Source organism: Gekko japonicus, unplaced genomic scaffold (genome assembly GCF_001447785.1).
Source record: "Gekko japonicus isolate JY-2015 unplaced genomic scaffold, Gekko_japonicus_V1.1 scaffold747, whole genome shotgun sequence".
Classification (NCBI taxonomy): domain Eukaryota; kingdom Metazoa; phylum Chordata; class Lepidosauria; order Squamata; family Gekkonidae; genus Gekko; species Gekko japonicus.
In genome coordinates this window covers 545,366-568,350 of record NW_015160231.1, presented here as the reverse complement: position 1 = coordinate 568,350, position 22,985 = coordinate 545,366, and the positions used below count along the sequence as shown (strand labels likewise).

At 44.9% G+C, this 22,985-nt stretch overlaps 1 protein-coding gene across 1 annotated transcript in view; it reads left to right on the top strand.

Annotated features, from left to right (window-relative positions):
* The window catches only part of LIMD1 (LIM domains containing 1), a 56,665-nt gene that overhangs the window by 8,440 nt on the left and 25,240 nt on the right, over positions 1-22,985 (top strand). The window contains exon 2 of the mRNA XM_015412253.1: positions 21,908-22,009. Coding sequence (XP_015267739.1) covers positions 21,908-22,009 — 102 coding nt within the window. The remainder of the gene's footprint in view (positions 1-21,907; positions 22,010-22,985) is intronic.

Here is a 22,985-nt window from a genome sequence, read left to right as displayed (position 1 = left end):
TAAATAACATAAATAAATATTGTATGGAACCACCCCCCTTAAGCCTCAAATGGAAAGGCTTTCTACAAATAAATATAACATTTTTTCCCAGGATAATATCAATATTATCAGTGGCTGGGCAACTTGATATCTGAGTTTTGTTTTTCTTTCCTCCTTTTCAGCCTTGCCACTGAAAAGTGCTATCATCAAAAACTAGGGTAGAAACTTTATGCTGTTCTTATTGCCAGGAGCTCATAATATAACTTGGAAATGTCCTTAATGTGCAGTAGAAAAATAGTTGCAAGACTACTATTGCACTTAGGTCGACGTATATATTAAACAGCAGGCATATTTGGAAAAGGGGGAAAGATAATTTTAAGGCTTTTCCCTTAATGCCTGTTCTGGGGAGATGGAAGGTGGATTCCATGGTATTATACCCCACAGAACTTTATTGGCTTTTTCCATCTGAAGATTCAATAGCTTTCTTTCTTGGATAACTTGCCTTTGCTCCAACAGAGCAACTTTTTCCTTCATCTTTTTGGTATCGTGTGCCCCAGTATTGGAAACTTGATGCAAGACATAGGTGGAGCACGCAGGGACTTCACTTTTAAGTGGCAAGTGATTGTCAGTAGTTTTATGGTTCATTAGACAGAAGAAGTCTTAAATTCAAAATGAGTTGGTGTGATACTGTGGTCATAGACTGAGCTGTGAGTCAGTAAGCTCTTGGTTGAGATCTTTAACTCACTGGGTGGCTCTTGGAGAGCCGGTATGTTTTCAACGTTAGCCTCTTGTTTGCAAAATACAGATACCACTTTTATTTTTACATCCCTTCTCAAGGGAGTCAAAGCAGCTAACAACATTCTTACAGACAAAGGGCATACAGTTAAACAAAACTGGATCAACTTATCCACAAATAAGTAGTCTGAATTAACAAGCTATTTTACGACCTTGTGGATGGCTGTAGCAATAACTTATAAAAACAGCAACCTTAACAAAAAGCTCTCTGAAAAAGAACGGTCATGTGTTCCTTCCTAAAGATAGGTGGTGAAGATTCCCTCTGGACCTCAGCTGCTCCGTAAAATCAGTCTGGCTTGAGCGGTGGAGGAACCTGCAGATCTGTGACAGGATACCATGAATATAAGTGGGCCAGAGGAATTTAACTGGCAATGACGTTCATTTACAGGGATGCAGTCTTTAAAATATATGGGTCCCAGGTTGCGGAGAGCTTTAAAAATAGAAATCAGCACCTTGAACCTGGAAGAAAATAGGAAGCCAGTGAAGTGGTTTTGAAACAAGTGGCTGTATATTCAAAGCAGCTTGCCTTCCTTAAAGGGTCATTGTAAGGATTCCTAGGATAGCATAGGCTTTAGGAAAATTACCTGCCGATGACTCATACTGAAATCTAGGATGTAGGCTGAACAACCAATCACATTCTATCCTCTCTGCCTCAGGGCTTGGCGTAGCTAGATAGTGCAGCACTATTATGATTTATCTATCAACTCAACAAAAAAGGACTGAGCATTATACACTGGTTGCTGCCTTTCCCCTCTGCTTACCTTGGACTGGAAGGTTTCCACCTCTAAAATTGGTGGGTGGCAATTCTGAGCACACTTCATATTAGGGAAGCTGAGCACAGAGGTAGATTCTCCACCATTTTGTTTACTGTAACTAGGAAACTTCCAGATCTGTAGTGTATACCAGTGGCCAGGGACTGGGAGGCAAAAACGCCCTGGAAAAAGACTCTGCCCCCCCCCCCACACTGGAGGGGGAAGGAGGAAGCTCTTTCTTGTCTGGCACAGGGCAAGGGCACAGGGGCCACCTTCTGCTTTGGATCAGGGTGACCCTGGTGGGAGCGTGACCCTCAGACCGTTGGCTCACTGGGACTTTTCTGCCCTTAGCAGTAACAGAGGAGATGAGTGGAGCGCTGGCAGTGTCATGTTGGTTGAGTGGTGGTCTCCCTTTTTACCATAATGCATCAGTGGTATTTGAATGCACGCTGAGGTAGCCAAGCTGTCCTTTTGGGTCTGCTCGTTCCAGTCTTCAGGAGGCAACTGCTACTTGCTACCAGTGACAAGGCAATTTGACAGGTTGTAGTACCGGTGTTATCTTTACAAAGCAATTTCAGATAAACACTTTTGTTAATAAAACTGTCATTAACAGCCTGTCGTGGAGGTCAGATGCTCCCAAGCCAGTTGTATTCGATCCTTGTTCTCTGCTCAAAATAATTGTTGTTTAATCTTTAGAAACTTGATGATTTACAAGGATCTGTACTTTAATAAATGTGAGAACTTCAGAACCCGGAAACCAAAATCAAGTTTTCTTAGCTTTGTGGGTGGGACTGACATTTTGAAATATTTTGGAGGATCTGGCTTTGTTACTGTCAGCTGTAAAACCTCTGACTTGTGGGCCTCCAGTGGCGGGGCTTTTTCCGGTGGTAACATTTCTTGTGATTTATGACGAACAAGCCAACTCTGATAAGAGCCAAGGCATGGCTTACAAAGCATGTTTTCAGCCCAGCCACACTCCCAAAGGTTCCCTTGTTCAGAAACCAAGATGTAAGTCGAGCATTTACTTTCCACATGATGCTAAAGGGAACAGAGGCATCTTTGTGCAGGGACAAGGTGCCCTAGAACCCAAAATGAAAGTTATTACTTGTTTCTCTTTTCCTCCTGAAATATTGCTGCTGTTTTACCCAGATTCTAAAGAATCTAGATTTTAGCATTGCTCTTCTCCCCTCCCCCCCCGTAAAATAAAACAAAACACCATGCATCTAAACAAGTGTTCTGTCAGGACAGAATATCTGTGTTTCATGATAAATTTCTGGCTGATAACACAGAAGCAAGAAGAATTGTACACTGATTGGAGGGTGATGGAAAATTCTGCTTTTAGAGGCACACACACCCGCTGGCAGCAGAAAGTAGAGACTATATAGCAATGTAGTTGCACATATCTCTCCTTGCAAATCCATTTATGTTAGGTTGCCTTGGACCCAGGGGAGGGAATGGGCAGGGAGCACCTTGTTTTCAGAAGTAAATCACTTATTCTTTCTCCCTCCATGCTAGGTTGCAGGTTCTTTAGATGACTGTACTAGATTATGGTGTCTGTCGTACAGTTGCATATAGGGGCATGGAAAATGTAGCTGCTTTCTTAAAAGTAGCTGCGCTGTGAAAAGAAAGCATGTTTACAATTTTCAGTCTTGCAAAATGTTTGAACTTTGGGTGCCCTTTAAAAAACAAACAAATCCTAAACCTTAATTTGTATCTGGGGGGAAAGTATCTAATGTTGACTATAGGTGTAAGTAGTTGTTTACAGTTGCCAAAAGTTTGCTGAGTATCATCAGAAACTGCATTCAGTATTGCAGGGACCTATAGAAGAAGAATGGAGCTGCGGTGGCTCAAGTGGTTAAGACGCTGAACTGCAGGCTTTGGAAGGTCGGTAGTTCAGCAGTTCAAGACCCGGGTGCCGCAAGACGGGGTGAGCTCCCGTCTCTAGTTCCAGCTCCTGCCAACTTAGCAGTTCGAAAGCAAGAAATTGCAAGTAGATAAATAGGTACCACTTTGGTGGGAAGGTAACACGTTCCGTGCGCCTTGGTGTTTAGTCATGCCGGCCACATGACCACGGAAACATCTTCGGACAGCGCTGGCTCTTCGGCTTTGAAACGGAGATGAGCACCGCAACCCTAGAGTTGGATTCGACTGGCTTTCGAGCAAGGGAACCTTTACCTTTATAGAAGAAGATGTTTCTCCAAGCAAGTCTTGAATTCCAGCTTTGAGAAAGTTTTAATTTTTAAAATGGTGATCCTTTGATTGCCAGCTGATCTATGTTCAATACAGGTTGAACACTTCTGTAGCTGACATCTTCCATCAGCCAGTGGCCAGGTTATTTTCAGTGTAAGTAGGCTAGGATATGTGTACATTCCTCGTGAAAACAAGGTGTGGTCTATGGATGACGAGAAATTCATGCAAGGAGTAGTTTCAAAGAGCCCATTGTGAGCTCTCGACCAGCTTCACTAATGGAGAAAAAGAATCCCATCAAACTAAAAGACCTGGAAAAGATGAAGAGGTCCAGTTTTTCTGAAAAAGATGCATTCTCTTGTAGCTCAGTGTGAATTTTCCCTGCGCTTCCTGAGTGTGCCATTCAGTAATTTTCCAAACTGTTGCCCTACAAAGAGTAACTAATTTTACTATTACTAAGTTTAATATGTTCCCCCTGGAATTTCAATTAGTATTGAATCTTCTGTATATGTCTCTTGTTCTATATGTGAGTTTTGGTGTGTGTTTTTTTTAAATCAAGAGTGCATTATAGAGCTCTTCAGACTTTTATTCTGAGATGACACAGTTTTCTGCATGGCTAACAATGCAGTCCTAAAGCAGTTACACCAGGGGTATCAAACTCATTTGTTACGAGGGCTGGATCTGACATAAATGTCTCTATCAGGCTGGGCCGTGTGTGCCATAAAACGTAATGCCAGGTACTGGAGATAGAAACTGTATAAAGGACAGCAGCTGGTAAACTCTGAGTTGGTGTGTCCTCACTGCAAGGCCCCCTGGGGTGGGAGGGGGGTGCAGAGGAAAACCCACACAGGCAGACTGGAGAGGCAGGAGTGCCATGCTGGGCAGATGCTCCCACGATGCTTGACTGCTGCAGGCGAGGTTGTTCTGCTGTGCTGAAGGCACAATGGAGTGGCTCTGCCCACTCCCCCCAGCACTCCCTCTCTTGCATCAGTTGTTCGCGGGCCGCATAAGAGCCCTGGATGGGCTGGATTCGGCCCCCGGGCCTTCTGTTTAACACCCCTGAGTTACACCCTTCTAAGTCCAGTGTCAATAGGCTTAGAAGGGAGTAACTCTGTTCAGGATTGCACTGCAAGTGTTAAAAAAAGTTGTGAATTTTATTAGCAATGAAGTCATTACACTTCGTTCACTAGGACAGGAATGAGAGTAGCAAGGACTGGGGACAGGGCAAGGTTAATTGTAATGAGAAAGGTGCAACATTTATGTGAATGCTGAGGAAGAGAAGGGTTTGGCCTGCTAGAGGCGTGTATCTTGAAGCTGCCTTGAATTCATTTTTGCCTTGTAGCATTTCTGGAAGATATATCACCGCAAGTCCCTGCCTGATGGCTGTATTTATCCTCGCTGGGTATTGGCTGCTGAGTCTTGGATATGGGACCAAGGCTCTGTCTTTTTTTGTGTTGTATGGATGGCAACAGCTTAAAAAACCCAACAATTTAAAGCTGCTGCTGAATTAAACACTGCTGAGCCAACATTCTTTCGGTGGTTGGTCAGTTTCATGGAGATGCATGGATTATGTGAGGCAGCAAGAAAGGTATGTTCCACTTTGCGTGCCTGATGTATGAGGCAGCAGTACAGCAGTTAAAGAGTCATCTCTGTTGAAGATGCCTCTCTTAGGATGGGTCACAGCTGGAGAGTTGGCCAGAAGGGTGGATAGCTTATCAGAATGAACAGCTTGTCTAACATGGCAAGCCACCCATTGAAAAATATTTATTGAGCTGAAGGGTGTGTGTATCTTGTCACTACCTATAATTAAAGTAGTTTGTGTTACCGCTTGGGTGAAAGTGGTGAATGCCATGATACTGCTGGCAGACACATAGATTGTTACTTGTGAAGTAATACCCTTATTTCTGGAGTTGTTTACTGCAAATGTGAGACGCCTCACAGCAGCCCTTTAAGAAAAATGCTTAAAATGGCTTTTATATATTGCTGGCGGTGGGGATAAGAACTTCTTGTTTCTGGGCTTTGCATCTTCCTATTTTCTTCATGGGGTACTGATGAGCCTTTAGGCTAATCAAATATGCCCCCAGAAGATTATGCGACTAGAAGGCGGTATGTAGTTGGCTCCAGTGTGGGATAACCGTACTGTCGGACTCTGCTGGTCAGGGGCACTTTCCAGCTTCTCCTTTTCCAGCATGCCTGTGAGCCATGCCTCAGCAATGGAGGGGTGGGGTATTCCCTCACCCTGGGTCCCTCTCTTCCTGGCCTCTGTCCTCGAGGACAAGACCTGGCCTCCTTTCTCCTTAGCTGTCTCTGGGCAGGCCTTATAATGGAGTACCTGGGGTGGGACTTCCCCGGGCTCCCACCAATGCGTCCCAAGCCCCTTCAGGGAATGGCCTCCCAGCCAATTGTCATCTCTCCACCCTCTCCAACTTGCCATTACCCCTCTAAGTCTTTAAAAGCCTCTCCTATCCCCTCCTCCTTGGCTAAGGCCCACCCGCTATTTCCCAGGGCTATTTTTGTTCTGCTGGGCCCCTTCCTTCTCCCAGTTCCCATAATTGCCCAGCCACAACCTACCGGCATTGTCTTACGTTCCCTCCCTGATGGCAGCCAGGGCCTGCTGCCCAAGGCCCCTGACACCCAGATGGGGCCAGCTGGGTGTGGAGGCTGCAGGAGGTCGTCCAGTGCCTGCTGGCTCCTTAGAATGAGATAAGTGCTTGGGGGGGGGGCCAGAAGTTCTGTTTCTGGCCACTTACAAGAACTTCCCATGGAGCAGTCACATTCAGAGTGCAATCCTGTGTAGTTAATTCAGTAGACTGGAGTAACTGTGCGTGGGTTGGTAGTCTGTTACAGAAAAAGGAATATTGTGGCACCTTAGACATAACACTAACTGTGCAGTCCTGTACAGAGTTACTGCAGTTTAAACCACTGCATTTCAGCTCTGCATAGGTTTGTGGTGTTAATTGGTCACTCTTTAAGGAATCACAAGGCTCCTCCTTGTTTTTACATACATATAGCCAAGAGTGCTTAAGTAGAAGGAAGGATGACTATATTCCACTGTGGGTACAATGTAGTAATAGGTAGGGCTACTCTGTGGGCCTGTCGTCCAGTGCCTGCTGGCTCCTTAGAATGAGATAAGTGCTTGGGGGGGGGGCCAGAAGTTCTGTTTCTGGCCACTTACAAGAACTTCCCATGGAGCAGTCACATTCAGAGTGCAATCCTGTGTAGTTAATTCAGTAGACTGGAGTAACTGTGCGTGGGTTGGTAGTCTGTTACAGAAAAAGGAATATTGTGGCACCTTAGACATAACACTAACTGCGCAGTCCTGTGCAGTTACTGCAGTTTAAACCACTGCATTTCAGCTCTGCATAGGTTTGCGGTGTTGACTGGTCACTCTTTAAGGAATCACAAGGTTCCTCCTTGTTTTTACATACACATAGCCAAGAGTGCTTAAGTAGAAGGATGACTATATTCCACTGTGGGTACAATGTAGTAATAGGTAGGGCTACTCTGTGGGCCTGCAGAGAGAATTCCCTTTGCCCCGCCCAGACACAACCCCATCATCATGAACACAAATTGTATGACTTGTCTTGGTCCCAGGGTGATCCAAGATCCCAGAATGTTGTCCCCCTATTTCTCCTGCTCCCCCTGGTGGCTCTGGGTAGTGATATAGCCCTATCCAGTGGGCTATGGACACAACAGTGGAGTGTTCATTAATGATATGGAGTTTTGGAGTTGGGAGTAAGCAGTGAAGTGGCTAAGTTTGTGGATGACACTAAGTTGTTTAGGGCGGTGAGAACCAGGGAGATCTGTGAGGGGCTCCAGAGGAATCTGCCAAGGCTGGGCAAGTGGGCGTCAGTTTGGCAAATGTGGTTCAATGTGGGCAAGTGCAAAGTAATGTGCAGTAGAACAAAAAATGCTAACTATAAATATATGTTGATGCGATTTGGTGGTAACTGACCAGGAGAGAGATCTTGGAGTTGTAGTAGATAACTTCCTGAAATTGTCAAATCAGTATGCGACTGCAATAAAAAAGGCAAATAATATGATGGGGATTATTAGGAAGGGGTTGAAAACAAATCAGCCATTACCCCTATATAAATCTCTGATGTGGCCTCAATTTGGCATATTGTTTACAGTTCTGGTCACCACACCTCATAAAAGATATTATAGCATTGGGAAAAGTACAGAAAAGGGCAACTAAAATGATTAAGTGGATGGAACACCTTCCCTGTGAAGAAAGGTTAAAGAGGTTAGGGCTCTTTAGATTGGAGAAATGACGATTGAGGGGTGACATGACAAAGATTTACAAAATTATGCATGAGGTAGAGAAAGAAGTGCTTTTCTCCTTTTCTCTCAATACAAGAACTCATGGGCACGCAATGAAATTAGTGAGCAGTAAGCTTAGAACAGACAAAAGGAAGTACTTCACCGAAAACGTATTAACACATGGAATTCACTGTCACAAGAAGTAGCAGCCGCTACAAGCATAGACAGCTTCAAGAGGGGATAGATAAACATATGGGGCAGAGGTCCATCAGTGGCTATTAGCCACAAGGTATAGATGGAACACTATGTCTGGGGCAGTGATGCTCTGTATTCTTGGTACTTTGGGACAACAGTGGGGGGGGGCTTCTGGAGTTCTGGCCCTACTGGTGGTCCTCTTGATGGCACCTGGTTTTTGGCCACTGTGTGACACAGTGTGCTGGACTGGATGGGCCATTGGCTTGATCCAACATGGCTTCTCTTATGTTCTTATGGTGTGGTGGTCCATTCCCTGCGTGCAGGAGGAAATAACACATGCCCATCTGCAAGGCACAGATGGCATAGCAAGTGCCCTGGAGTGCATAGTGTAGTATGCGAATTACTGGGCCAAGAAGGCAGATGCAAAGGAGGCATGGTACTGGACATTAGGTACTCCACTGCAGCCCTGACGCCACCACCAGCCACAGGGGGCCAGGCAAAGAACATTGCAAAGACTGGCATGGCTCGGTGAGGAGGCACTGGGACAGCATGGCCATCGCCCCTGGTTTCGTCCTCACATGGGCAGAGGCCAGTAGCAGGCATTGCCACTGCAACAGGGAGCTGACTAACTTCTGTCAGAGTGCACTACCTCCTTTGAATGGTAACGCCCAATGGAAAAGCCTGCCAGGACTCAGTCTGGCAGCTGATGAGCTGTCCTGGAGATCCATCATTTGGCAGGCACACCATGCTCACTGCCAAGCTGCATGGCTTATTAGATGCAAGTGGTGCTGGGGGGGGGAGTGTGTGCCTCCCACTGTCCTGGAGCAGCCCCGCACACAACCTCGGACCACCCACCAGCCCATTCCCCCTGCGAGCTGCGCAGAGCTGTCAGCAAAGCATGTGTTTGGGAACAGGGTGAGGACCGATATGTGTAGTCAATATTCAAGGTGCCCCTGGACCTCTGTTCTGCTTTGCAGCTGAACAGATCAGAAGTTCAGTGGCTCCATAAAGACCAACAGCAGTCCCAGCATGAGCTTCCCTGAGTGACAGCCTGCCTCCCCTGACCTCTGAAGGGGTGATCACCCCAGGAGGCCCTAAGGGGCAGTCACGGGGGAGGGGGGCAGTGGGTGTAAGGCAGGGTCTCATCTGCTCAGGAACAGATCACCCCAGGAGGCCCTAAGGGGCAGTCAGGGGGGGGCAGTGGGTCTAAGGCAGGGTCTCATCTGCTCAGAAACAACCATTACTTCCTCCCCATGCTTACAAAGCACTCACAGACCAGAAATGGGAGGGAACCACAAAAATTTTCGCCACTTGCTTTTAATTATTGTATAACATGCTGGATATGGTTTTATGTTTTTATGGTTTAAAAATTTGTACGTTGCCTAGAGCCCCACAATTGTGGGGATTAGGCAGTTAATAAATGTAATGTAATAGGTAAATACAGAGACAGAGTTGTAGAACACTCCAGACTTCGTTGAACAGCAAATTGTGATGCGGTCGGATGAATGGGGTTGCCAACTCCCTCTGTCTGGTATGGCTTCTGCGCCTTTACAGACGGCTTACAGGGGCTATGGGGAGACAGGCTGAGCTGCCCTGTCACAGCATGCCTGTAAGTGTGGCGGATGGACATGCTGGATGGAAAGATGCCTAATGGAGGATGCTCATGGAGCTGGGCTGGCAGGTGGGTAGGAGGCCAGTCAGTTAAAATAATTTCCTCCCAGTCATGACCCATGAAGATGCACACGTTAATCCTGTGAGAAAGCCATGGGCCTAGCAGTGGGCAGTCTCCCTGCTTGGTGCTGAAGCGGAGTGAATGGCATATCAAATCCTTCTGCTAAATTTCAAGAGAAGCATGCTTTGCCCTTTTATGGAAAACAGGGAACAGTTTCTCCTAGCAATGTTGCTGCTGGCCAGTTCCTCTAAATGCCTGCTGTAGGCACAGTTTGCCCCTTTAGCTGACACCTTCCCTTCCCTTGGGCCATGTGAGCAATGGAGGAGAGTTCCTGTGTCCGAGCAATAACACACTGTTACATTTCTATGAAGAATTCTAGTAAACTGTTTCTGTTTCAACCTTTTTCACCACAGAAGTCCAGATAAACTTTGTCCCTGTGGAAAAAACACACATGCATATATAATGGCAGATGCCAAGGCAAGACACTCAGCGGGTTGGTCAGGACTTTCAAACAATGAATGGATTTCTGATGAAACTATGAAGGGGTTGGATTTTCCCTCTGCCTCGTTTTGCTACCACCTCAGCCAGTCTTTGCCTGTGTTCAAATGCTGCTTGTCTGTGTTCTCTGGTGGCTTCTGCAGGTTGAGAGAGACTCCAGTCATGAGTGCCCCTTTTCAGATGCGTGGTCACGTGGAATCGTCAGGGCACTTTTGCCTGGAAAAAGTTTGGGCTTGGAACTTGAAGGGGGTCAAAAATCATTTTTAAAAAATCTCTTCTCTGCCTAGGGCTGACAAGTCTGGCTTGGGAGATTCCCGGAGATTTGGGGTGGTGCCTGGGGAGAGACTTTGCTTTCTCCTAGGCAATCTGCTATGCCATGGAGTCTGCCCTCTGCCATTCTCACCAATGGGGAACCAGTCTCTGTAGTAGGGAAATGTTATTCTAGGAGAACTCCAGGCCCGGCCTGGATGTCGATAACCTTAAGTCTTCCAGAGAGTGAATTACTTGGACTAGAAGAAGTGCGTCCTGATCTTTTTCGTCTTTCTTCTTAGGCTGTGGATTTTAATCTCATTGTGGTTTGGCATTTTTCATGTAACAATTTTCAGACAGAACTTTGGCTGAACGTGTTGGCAATAAATGTTCTTCAGCTGAACTCACAACTGTGGTCATGTTAAGAAAATTGATGCCTGTTTTCAGCTGTAGCGCTGTCTGTGTGATGATGTGTGCGCTCCAAACTGTATATCTTTTCAGTCTATATAACTTAACAACCGCAGGCCTTGTGAGCTCTACTACAAGCTGACCCATTGTTGGTGTTACTTTATTGTTGTTACACAAAGATCAAAATGTACTTGTTGCTGGCCTAGTTTTGCTGCAACGACAGTTCGTAACTTTGTCCCACCTTCCCAAAGGATTGTCCAAGGCCTAGTACATTTATTTCCTGGGTCATTAAATCTTAACTGTTTGGGCTTGTCAGCATAAATCCTGCCTCTTTCCTCCTGTCCTCATCAACTTTTGTGTTAAAAGAAAATTCCTGTAACATTCCTGACGACATTGTTGACCGTGTAATCTTGTGAGAGCAATGCTGATTTGTCTCCATAAAACATGTTACAAGTAAGGTTGCCAACAGGCCTGGAGAGAAAAAAATGCCCCATCCCTTTAATAGTCTTAATTGAATGCTACTTAGCAGGTTGTGCTCTTTACTTACATGCCATGAAAAGGCTTCAATCTACCCATTTCCACATACTAAGCTTCTGTTAAAGGGACAGGGCATTTTTCTCCAGGCCAGTTGGCAACCCCAGTTAGATGTTTAATTAGGGGTGTCTTTAAAAATTTTACATTTAAAGAGGGGAGCACAATGGACATGCCTGAATCAGGTGTCACCTATCAGGATGTAAAAGTTAGTGTGTAGCTTCCCATTACCTGTAATAGCACAGTTTTGCAAGAGGTTTGGAGATTATTAATTTATTGTGTCATGGGCCTCAATCTGATAGATCCTATATAAAATTGAAAATCAGTTCTGCCCATTGGCTTATACTCTAAATCAGATGAAGGCAAGATGCATCTGCACATGCACACACACGGATACGCACAGAGAGGAGAAAACAGAAAGGAAGACGTGTGTTAATCAGATGAACCCCCAAAATGAAAAGAGGAAGAAAATTGGATGGAAAGGCATTCCATGAGTAGGAAACTGCATAGGGAAAAGGTATGCAAGTGGGAACAAATAAATGTAAGTAGAAGACGGTTACCTCTACAGTGAAGGGGCCAAGGAGGGACTTATAAACAAAGAAGAGACGATGACGTAGAGGACCATGGAAATATTTGAAAGTAAGTACAAGAAGCTTAGAGCAAAGACGAGAAGAGTGTGGAAACCAGTGCAGGGAACAGTACAAGGATGAATGAGCAAGACTGTGGTTAGATGGCCAACTCTTTCACTGCTGCCTAGAAGAATGAGAAAAATGCCAGTTCAATTAGTGTGGAAACCAGTGCAGGGAACAGTACAAAGATGAATGAGCAAGACTGGTTAGATGGCCAACTCTTTCGCTGCTGCCTAGAAGAATGAGGAAAATGCCAGTTCAATTGTAAAAACTAGCTATAAGTGTTGAGCATCTCAGTTTGGGTCATAATTACATATACTCCATACACCAGCACACTACAACTGGTTTAATATTGTAGCACTGCTGCAAGTGCTCCAAGGTTGGTGTTTTTTAGAGATAAACTGATGCTAAACCTAGGTCCCTGCCACACGGCAGAAAAAAAACCGGGCAAAGTGCGGCTAATCAGAGCCGCACCAAAATAGAGACGCCGCGGCAGGATCCCACGGATCCCCTAAGCCGCGGCGCCGTTGCTACTGCTAGAATATCCAATCTGTGTTCTGAGCATCCATGGGGAACCCAGATTAGAGGACTAGTAAATAGTTCTGCTTATCTGTTTTTCCTAGTCTTCCTTATCAAGCAAACACTTTCATGTCTATCCCTAGGCTGTAATGAGTTGGGTTCATTGCGTGAAATGTACAAATGGAGAATTGGATGTCGTTTGCACTCTCCTTTTACTTTGTCTTTACAAGGGTAAAGTGTGGTTAGTCTGGGCAGTGGAAAATAAACTGTAAGTGGCTTGTTACAATGCGCTTGCTGAACAGTAACAGCAGTAACATGATGTTGTGACTGATCAGTTAAATGTCGACTCTCGTTCAACAAATGGTTCTGAGAACTGGGTCCATTCAAACTCAGTTCACTGCCATCAGCAGAGAACATCTGCTCTCCCAGATGGAGTTTATTATAGAACCTGTAGGGTGGGGGTGGGGGGAATAATCTGGCACAGGATATTGAGTCATATTGAAACTTCATTTTAAGAAGTTGCTTGGGAAAGGGAAGGACAGTGGATTTGGTATGCTTCCCGCTGGCTGATTTGTTGAGACGTATCAAATGTTGCAGAGAAATAAATTATGATTTAAATTAACTGACTCCAGGGGAATCTTAGTGCCACTCCCTGGACTACAGTTTTAGCTTCCACAAGTCTCTTGTGTGAGGGACACTGGGTCTCTGGGGAGGAGTTCCTGAGTCCTCTGCAAACCTGCATCTGTCTTTTGAGTAGCCACATGTGGATAATAAACTCTTTCTCAATCATGATTTTGGGAGAATAAGAATCGTAAAAAACATTGGAGGAAAAGTCCTTGTTTTTATTTTACTATTAGAGTAATCAGAGTGTACAGACTGAAATCCAAGTAGTGAATAATATTTCCCTTACGGCTCACACGTTATGTTGCAACAAACTTGGGTTGGCCACCAAGTATACACTTGGCAGGGTGCCACAGCCAGTCTTTGTTTGCTGTGTTTGCTAGGTAGGTATAGTTATGTGATGCATGTTTCCAACAGAACACCGACATTTTTAGATGTATGCTTAAAGACAAATGTGAAGGGAACCCTCAGAAAAAATTGTTCTTAGCAGGAGTTATGTCCCTCTCATGAGAAAACACACCGGTCAATAAAGTAGAGTTCAGGACACTGAATTAAATGCGCGTAGGGTTGAATCCAGGCAGCATTTCCCTTCAGTCATGCCAAATTCCTGTCCTTACTACAACCCCTTTTGTACATGAAGGCTCAGTGTTCCTTGGCACAGAATAGACTTTTCTGATTGTCAGAGACCCTTTCATTTTCACCAGCAGAAAAGTGCATAGTTCAGTGTGGCTTGAACCTTTGTTCCTGTTGTATATGTAGGAGATCAAGGCTTCCATCTTTCTCATTTTATCTTATGAGCAAGAAACAGAAACCTAAGGAGGAATGAAACATTGGAAGATACACTTAATTTCCCATGAGTTCTGTAGAACAAAATAAATGCAATCTGGAGGAGGGGAGGGGGGGTCAGATGTTGACAGAGCTGGGGGTGGAGAAGAATGGGGCAGATGGTTTCATTACATTTGTAAAGATGACAGGATCTTGTACTCTAGGTCCAAAGCATCAATATCTGGCATCGCTTTTAAGGTTGTTTATTTAGCTCATGGTTCAATTTATGTCCATGACTAAATAACAAAGCTGAAAATCAGAATAATATATTCTATTGGGAATAGCAAATGGACACCATTGACATGGCTGGGCTTCAACATACCTTATTCAGAGACTCAGATTCTGTGCTTAAATGAAATGAACAAAACTAAGTCAAATATTTTCTTTAACTTTCCTTGGTGTACTTGTTCACAAACGCTGCAATCTTTACACCCACTTTCTAGCTTCATTGAACTTTGCGGTACGTAATTCTGAGTAAACATGCATCATGTGTTCCCATGTGTGGGGCTAGTTGCAGTTCACACCCTGTCCCTAGATTTGAGCAAGTCAGTAACATAAGAGATTAAAGACATGTTAATATATTAAACAGTATACTTATGTGTTTATGCTGAAGTAGACACCTGCTTATCCTCAGTAAACTTTTCCAATACACATGTTATCTGCCATTGTGATGGAGGATGTTCCAAAGCAAGGATATTGTAAAGCTGTTGCCTGTTCTGGAAATAATGGCAGCACATAGCAGAGGAGGCTGTCTTCTGAAGAACTGGGATGGGAATTGTAGCAGACACAACTTGGGCATTTTTTTTTTGGTATAAATATGTAATCTTAAAACCAGAGCTTAAGGCTAATTAATGGCAAGTACCCCTGTAGAAGACGGGGACGGCAAAGGATGAGATGGTTAGACAGTGTCAAAGATGCAACGAACATGAAATTGAGCCAACTTCAGAGGACGGGGGAAGACAGGAAGGTCCATGGCGAGAGCTGGTCCATGGGGTCGAGAAGAGTCGGACTCGACTGTGCGACTGAACAACAACAATCCCTGTAGCAAAAATTAGCAACCTTACATACATACCAACTTTTAGCTATATAATGGTCCCAGTCACACGGAAGGTTTTGGCCCGGGAGAGGGACGGATCGGAGGCGCAGCAAACGGGCGCGATCTCACCGCAACATCTGGGAAGTGGCGCGCACCCATCCCTGATCCGTCCCTAAAGCCGTAAAACCTGCTGCCAAAAAGAACCACCTACAGAGGAGGACTTACCTGGAACGCCGCATCAAGCGTGGCTGTGGGATCGCTGGCGCGCCAGTCGTCCAGAGCAATCCAGGCTCCCGGCCGAACTGCGCATGCGCACGCATGCACAGTTCAGCTGCGCATCCGCAGGGAATGCTCTGCAGCTGGCCTCGCTGCCGCCTCGGAGCGGGGGGAGGAGAACAGCCGCGCGGCCCTCGCTTTGGAGCGGGAAGAGGGGGAAGCGGCGAGGCCAAGCTGCGCGGGCCTCACTTTGCAGCCGGGGGGGGCGGCGAGGCCCGTTGGCTGCAAGCCGCGTGGGCCTTGCTTTGCAGCAGGGGGCAGACGGCAAGGCCCGTCGGCTACAAGCCGTGTGGGCCTTGCGTTGCAGCGGGGGGAGGCGGCGAGGCCAGTCGGCTACAAGCCGCGCGGCCTTCGCTTTGCAGCCAGGGGGGGAGCGGCGAGGCCCGGCGGCTACAAGCCGCGTGGCCCTCGCTTTGCAGCCGGGGGGAGGAGAGCGGTGAGGCCCGGCGACTACAAACCTCGCAGGCCTCGCTTTGGAGGGGGAAGGGACCGACGAGGCCCGGCGGTTGCAAGCCGCTTGGGCCTCGGTTCGGGGGGGGGGGGGGGGGTGGAGGGAGATCGAGCGGGGGGGAGGAGATGGAGGAACCGGCGGGATGGGGGGGAGCTTACCTGCTCCTGCTGGTTCCTCCTCCACCGGCTCAGTTTGGAGCTCCCCCGCCCCCCACCCGCGAGTTTCACAGGTCGTCTTTCTTGTATAAACTTAATATGCTTTTTGGAAAAGGTTGCATTAAAAGTGGTGTCGTATCATGGTTTCTTGTTGCTATGGTATAAAGTCTCACTGTTTTGGGGGCATGTGGCAATTTATAAAAGACCTGTAAATGAAAACTTCAGCACCACCAAATTAACATAGATATTTTATGAGGTTTCTTTTCGCTCCATTGTGTAACATGTTTTATGCTGGGGGGGGGGAGGAGCAGGGATGGTTCTTTAAAAGTTCCCAAGGTTGTTGCAAAAGCAGACTTGAAAGCAATTCCCACAACTGTTTCACCGCTTTAAACTGCTGATAAAGTAACTATCTGTATCTTAGTGTTTTGTATTTAGTGTTCCGCATGTAGGTGAGCAAGCAAGCATATCTCCTGTCATTAACTAAGTACTGTTGAATGTAAACAGCCTGTGAGTGTTTTTGAACTTCTCTTGGGATTTCTACATCTGACTATATTTTCTGTGTGTGTGTCTTAATCCTAATGGCTGAGGTGCTCTGATATTAAATCTGCCTAGGCAGATTTATTGTAAACAACATGACTGCCACTAGTTTGCCTGTTTCTATAGACAGAGGCCAAACAGCAAATTAACATGTAACATGATGAAGATGTTTTAAGATATGCAAAGACAAAACTAAATAACAAGCTAAGGTTATAAGGTCAACAGTTGTTTTGATTTAATTTAGGGGGAAAGCAAAGCAAAGCAATAAATATGTCAAAATAAGGATAAATGTGTACAGATACTTTTCTAATTGTGGGAAGGAAACGGAAACTAGTTGCCTGCTCCATGTTAATCACACACTTTTGGGCTGTGATCATACGCACAATTAGACCTGACATAGGCGTGAATGCCAGGGGGATTTAAAGGGTGCGATCAGACAACAACATCTGGGAAAGGCTCCGCAGCCATCGGCAACCCGTTTTGCTCCACCACAGAAGCGGAGTTAAAAGACACCGGGGAAAATCTGGTAGTAAACAGGTTGCGACAGGCCACGGATGGACTTTCCCCTGTCTGATTGCTCCAGCGTGCTCTCATACCGTTGGGATGGTCTGATCAGGCCATCCCGACTCTGTGCCATTTTTCCCCCTTCTCTGTATGTGCGTCATTGCAAACTCCATAGGGAGCCCTCTGCGCGGAGATGCGGTTCATTGATTCCTCGTTTAAGCGCATGGGAAACAAATGGCACAAAAAACCACAACTCACGGCTGTCATCAGCAGACAAAATGATACAGAAGTTATTAAGTAATGAGGTGCAAGAGGAAATAATAAAACCATATATGAAAGCCTGGATGAAAGACTTGGGGCATAATATAAGTTTAGACAAATGGTTAAAAATGTGGAAATCAACAAAATTATTAAGAGCCACAGCATATAAAGAAAATATCTTTAAAATGTGCTATAGGTGGTATTGGACTCCTGAAAAGATCGCTAAGTGCTATAAAAGCAGTTCAGGGAATTGTTGGAGATGTAAAAAAAACATTGGGTCATATTATCACATATGGTGGAGATGTGAAAAGATAAATAAATTTTGGAAAACTATAAAACAAGTAATATTAGAAATAACTGAAATAGATCTAAAGTTAGAACCAGAAGTATATCTACTCAATATGTTACCAGATGGGATAAATTATAACGATTCATGTTTGATACTATATATATTGACTATGTCTAGAATACTTATAGCGAAATGTTGGAAATCAGATAGAATACCAAACAGAGAAGAATTAACTATGAAAATTTTGGAAATAAAAGAAATGGATAAGATAAATATGATACTAGCAGGAAAAGAAGAAAATATATTCAAAAAAAGATGGCAAAAAATAGATAGATGGATAAAGCAAAATATATAAGGAAAACTAAAAAAAAAATGTGTTGTAAAGATTGTATATTTTTTTTTAGCTTTGTGCAGTGGCAGTATCGTAGCCAATGAGGTTAATCCGAGGCGCGATTATTGCTAATTGAAAACTTTTCCCAATACCCCGCCATGACGACTTGATTGTATATTTTGTTTACTGTTTTGTAATGAAAAATGATAAATAAACTGTTTAAAAAAATCCAAACCACAACTCACCTGTAGTTGCGTCTGATCACACACTGACGGGCTGTGCCTGCAGCTTCAAAGGGAGATGTGATCGTGCAACTCTGGGTCTATTTCCTCCGGAGGAAATAGCCTTGCTTCCCCCCTGTTTTATCTGGCTCGTGGGACCGCACCCTTGGGGTATCTCTTGCTTGTGAGAGACTGACAGACAAAACTTCCCCCCGGGGTTTATGTGAGACCAGTGTTCCCTCTAAGCTGAGTTAGTGTGAGCTAGCTCACAGTTCTTTAGCCTCCGGCTCACATATTTTTTTCTTAGCTCAGGAAGGATGGCTCCAGAGCAAAATAATTTATGCAGCAGCCAAATCGCCAGCTCACAACTTTAATGCCAGTAGCTCACAAAGTAGAATTTTTGCTCACAAGACTCCACAGCTTAGAGGGAGTATTGTGTGAGACAAGATGAGGATGTCCCATCAGAGGAAAATCCCACTGCTAGCAGAACAGACCATCTGGATCCAATCTCACCTATTTATACCTCACTTTACAAACAGCGTTCCGTGCGCCTTGGTGTTTAGTCATGCTGGCCACATGACCACGGAAACGTCTTTGGACAGCGCTGGCTCTTCGGCTTTGATACGGAGATGAGCACCGCAACCCTGGAGTCGGATTTGACTGGCTTTCGAGCAAGGGAACCTTTACCTTTACCTTACAAACATAATAGTCTCCCCAAACAGCTCACGTCAGTTTGGAGACACAGGCCTCTGCCCTCAGACTTCCAAACGACAAGACAAGACAAGGAAGGAGAAGTGGAAGGAAAAGCTAGAGGAGAGAAATTGGTCTGACAACATCGGAATGAATTGAACATTATATCATGCTGGAATAATGCTTCCTGGTGTTCCTTTCTGATGTTCTTCACGAAAGGATGGGAGAGCAATCGTTCAGTGGCCCTTGGACCTCCGGGCAGTTAGCAGAGCAGAAATCTTTCTAGTGATGGGGGCCGGAGGAAGCAAACACTCTGAAGCTGCTGTTTCTCTGCCTGATGGTTGAGGCAGACTGGTCTGTCCCTTGTCGTGGTATTTTTCCTGGGTAGACTGCATCATCCCAGTTGTGCTTAGACCCCTAGCAGAAGCCAGAGTATCTTCCCTCCTCGGGTCTGGTATCTAGACAGCTGGGACAGAAGTGCCCTTGTTGGCAGAGAGGGAAAAGGCAGCATGTTTCCTGTGGCTGTTCATTCTCTGGCTGATGGCTGGTTGAGATGGGCTTTGAGGGAGGTCTTGGAGCAGCGTAGTACGTGGGAGTGCTTTCTATAATCTGAGGTCTGTGAACAACTCATGAGAAATTAAGCCCTTCATATTGGTGCTTTTCGGGCTTTCAGACTGGAGATTTCAGATGAAAATGTAGTGGTTAGAGACAAGTGTCAGACGAGGATCTGGGAGACCCAGGTTCAAATCCCTACTGTGCCGTGGAAGCTTCCTGAGTGACCTTGGCCCCGTTGCACATTCTTAGCCTAACCTACCTCACAGGGTTGTTGTGAGGGTAAAACGGAGGAGAGGAGAATTGGGTCCCCATTGTGGAGAAAGGCAGAGTATATATGAAGCAAATAAATAAATAAATGCGCCGTTCTTCTGTATACAGTAGGGCAAGTTAAAAAAAATAACTGTAGAACTAGTGGAATGTTTCCTAGTGTGGTTTCAAAATGGGGATGGTTGTAGGAATAACTGTGTGCTTTGGTAGGACAAACCAAGTCACGTTTTTGTTGAGCAGGTTCAGTCTTTGGGGAGCTGGTGAAATTTTGGGGGGGGTTTAGCGCAATATTCAGCTTGTATCCAGTGTGTTACACAAGGAAATATCTTTTTCTTCTTGGTGCACATCACTGGGGAAGGCAGGGAGGAGAGAAAATTAACAGAACCCATTCCAGATAAAGTAAAGCAGTTTTATCTGTTAAAATTATACTTGCATGGTTCCAACAGTGTGTGCGTTTATCTGCTCCGTAAGGGAACATGGGAGTTCTTATGCACTTTGTTGAAACTATTTTACAAAAAGCCGCAGTAAGAACAGTTAATATGTGTTGGGTTCCTGTGCACCATTCACTGACTGGAGTGGCTGTGAAGGACGGAGCTTTTTATGTAAGGACATCATGCCTATGGAGCTTCCTCCCTGCTATTTCCATGGCACTTTAAGTTTTAGGCATCCAGTGAAAACATTTTATTTTCTTGGCTGTTGGTAATTAGAAGTGTTTTTTTTCCTGGCTGTTTTTCTGCACTTTTATTTTTCTTGAGGTCTTACCTGCTGCTATTTGTGACAGGCCTTTTCTACCAGCTGAGGGGACCCACGCAGCCTCTTATGATGTTGGGGGACCAGGTTTGTTTTAGAAATTAAACCTTCTCTTCAGTTACCAGCTGTTCTTAAAGTAGCAAGTGTAAAGGCTTTGGATTCGCTGCCATGAGGTAAATTCTGTGGTGAGCAAGTAGAACACGGGGGATCACTCAGGCAGGAGTTGTATATAAATAACAAACAAGTTTTATTTATTTACAGGTTGGTTTCAAAGAACAAATCAGCAGCACAGGTCTCCCAGGAGTCAAAGAAGAACCTCGCAGAGGCACATAAATTTAAGCTAGTTAGGGCTTCAGAGTGTGGTTTAAATTTCCTTTAATGCTTTCAGATACAAACAGGCTTTTACTGACTAGCCACAAGGCTGGATTCCACCTACACCAGCCTGCCCTTCCCAAGAGTCAGACTAAATGGTACGCAGTCTGTTCATCAGCAGAGATAGACCTAACGGCCGGGGTACTCTATCCTCTCCTACAGGTAAACAGCCCTGCCAAGCTACCAGGCAGAGCTACCCTTCAAACTTGTCTGCTCTTTTGCTGAGGCAGATCCAAACTATGACTGCGTTCTTCCTGAGGCAGACCTGAACTAATAAGACTAGGGATGGGCATGAATCACATTTTTGTGGTTTGGTTCATGGCTGACCCACAAACTGAACCATGAACCCATACAAACTGGGAGGTTGGTTTGCAAACCCACTTGGTTTGTGAGCTATTTAAAGTTTAAACCCCTGCTTTCTGCTCCCCACAGAAAACAGGAGGTTCCAAACAGCCTAGTGGTGGGAGTGCCTCTCAGCTGTTTGGTTTAAATGGCTCCGAGCTCCTGCTTTCTGCTCTTCACAAACCACCACAAACTGCACCAAAATTTGTGTAAGTTCCTGATGGTTCTTCAATTTGTAAACATCGCTTCGCAAACCACAAACCAGCCAAAATTTGTGACAAACTTAAGTTCATCAGCCGGTTCATGCTCATCCCTGAATAAGACTGCCACTGTTCTTCCCTCCAACATTTCATTGCCCTTCTGAAAGGTGATTGAATTCTGGAACAGTGCTCCCATAGGCTCAGGTGAGTGGCTGTTTTTCCCTTCTGGGGCAGGACAGCCTCCTGCCAATCACACTATGTATATTACAGCTGATATCTCTGTTGCTAAAGAATTTGTACTCCTGGCTTTTTTCCCCATTCTCCTTTAATATTTGTTGTTTGCAGCTGTTCTTGATCTATTTATTTATTTATTTTATTAGATTTATATCCCGCCCTCCCCGCAGGATCTACTGTGTATAGCACCAAAAGCAGCTTTTCACTGAGGGACTGTAAAAGTAACGAAATATATTCTTAAGCAAACCAACATTCCTTCCTTTCTTGGATGTCTTGGATTTATATCTGACCATTTTTTTCTTTTCTTTTAAAGGGACCTGTGTGAAGTGCAACAAAGGTGTTTATGGCGCAAACCAGGCTTGCCAGGCCATGGGGAATCTCTACCATGACGGATGCTTTACCTGTGGCGCATGCAGTAAGTGTCTGTGTAACAGAAATTCTTTATGACTTATATACTGGGGCTTGCAGAAAGTGAGTGGTATTACTCTAGAAGAAATCTTCGTGTCGGAAGCTGTCAACATTGTACATATAGGACAAAGAAGAAAAAAGGGAAAAAGACTGAACCTAAACCTAGAATTCAGAACCTAAAAAGGTTAGTTAAGAATAGAAGAGGGCCAACTCTAAAAATCTAATTATGAAACATACAAAAATATACATGTATGTATTCAACATAAATTAAAATAACAAACAAGGGTCCATTCCTACCTCATATACAAATATAAAAACATACAAGGGCTAATAAGATAGACTTAACGCGTTTCGGCCTTTACAGGCCTTCCTCAGAGGTCTAATACAGACAGAACATGTTGGCTGATATGCAAAAATACATATGTTGAATAAATACATGTCTATTTTTGTATGTTTCATAATTAGATTTTTAGAGTTGGCCCTCTTCTATTCTTGACTAACCTTTTTAGGTTCTGAACATTGTACATATGCCAGGGTCCCAGCACTAGAAGGGAGCCTGCCACTAACCCCTTCAAGTAGGAAATGATCACCTCTCCCTGCCTGCTGGGGAACAATTCCAATGTGGCACCAGGAAGCAGGGGGGAACTTGCAAGAAACAGAGGGAGGTTGTGGTCTGTATGTTGTTGGCCATTCCACATTAGCGAATATGGAGATACAAATCAAATGCTGCTGTTCAGTCTGAAGAGCATAAATCTATTTATATTACAATACAGTTTGCATTATTGTTGCTTTTACTCATCTTACAGGTAAGTGCAAAAAAAAAAAAGCTGGTGCCTGTAAACGTATTATTTGTCTGGCTTCATGCGCTGATGCATCACAGTTCTGGCTTACATTCCTTCCTTCTCTCTCTGCCTGTCTGTTCAAATGCCATTCAGTGTACTGCCCTTTTGCTGAATTAGTCTAAAATTGGCCAAAGGAAATCC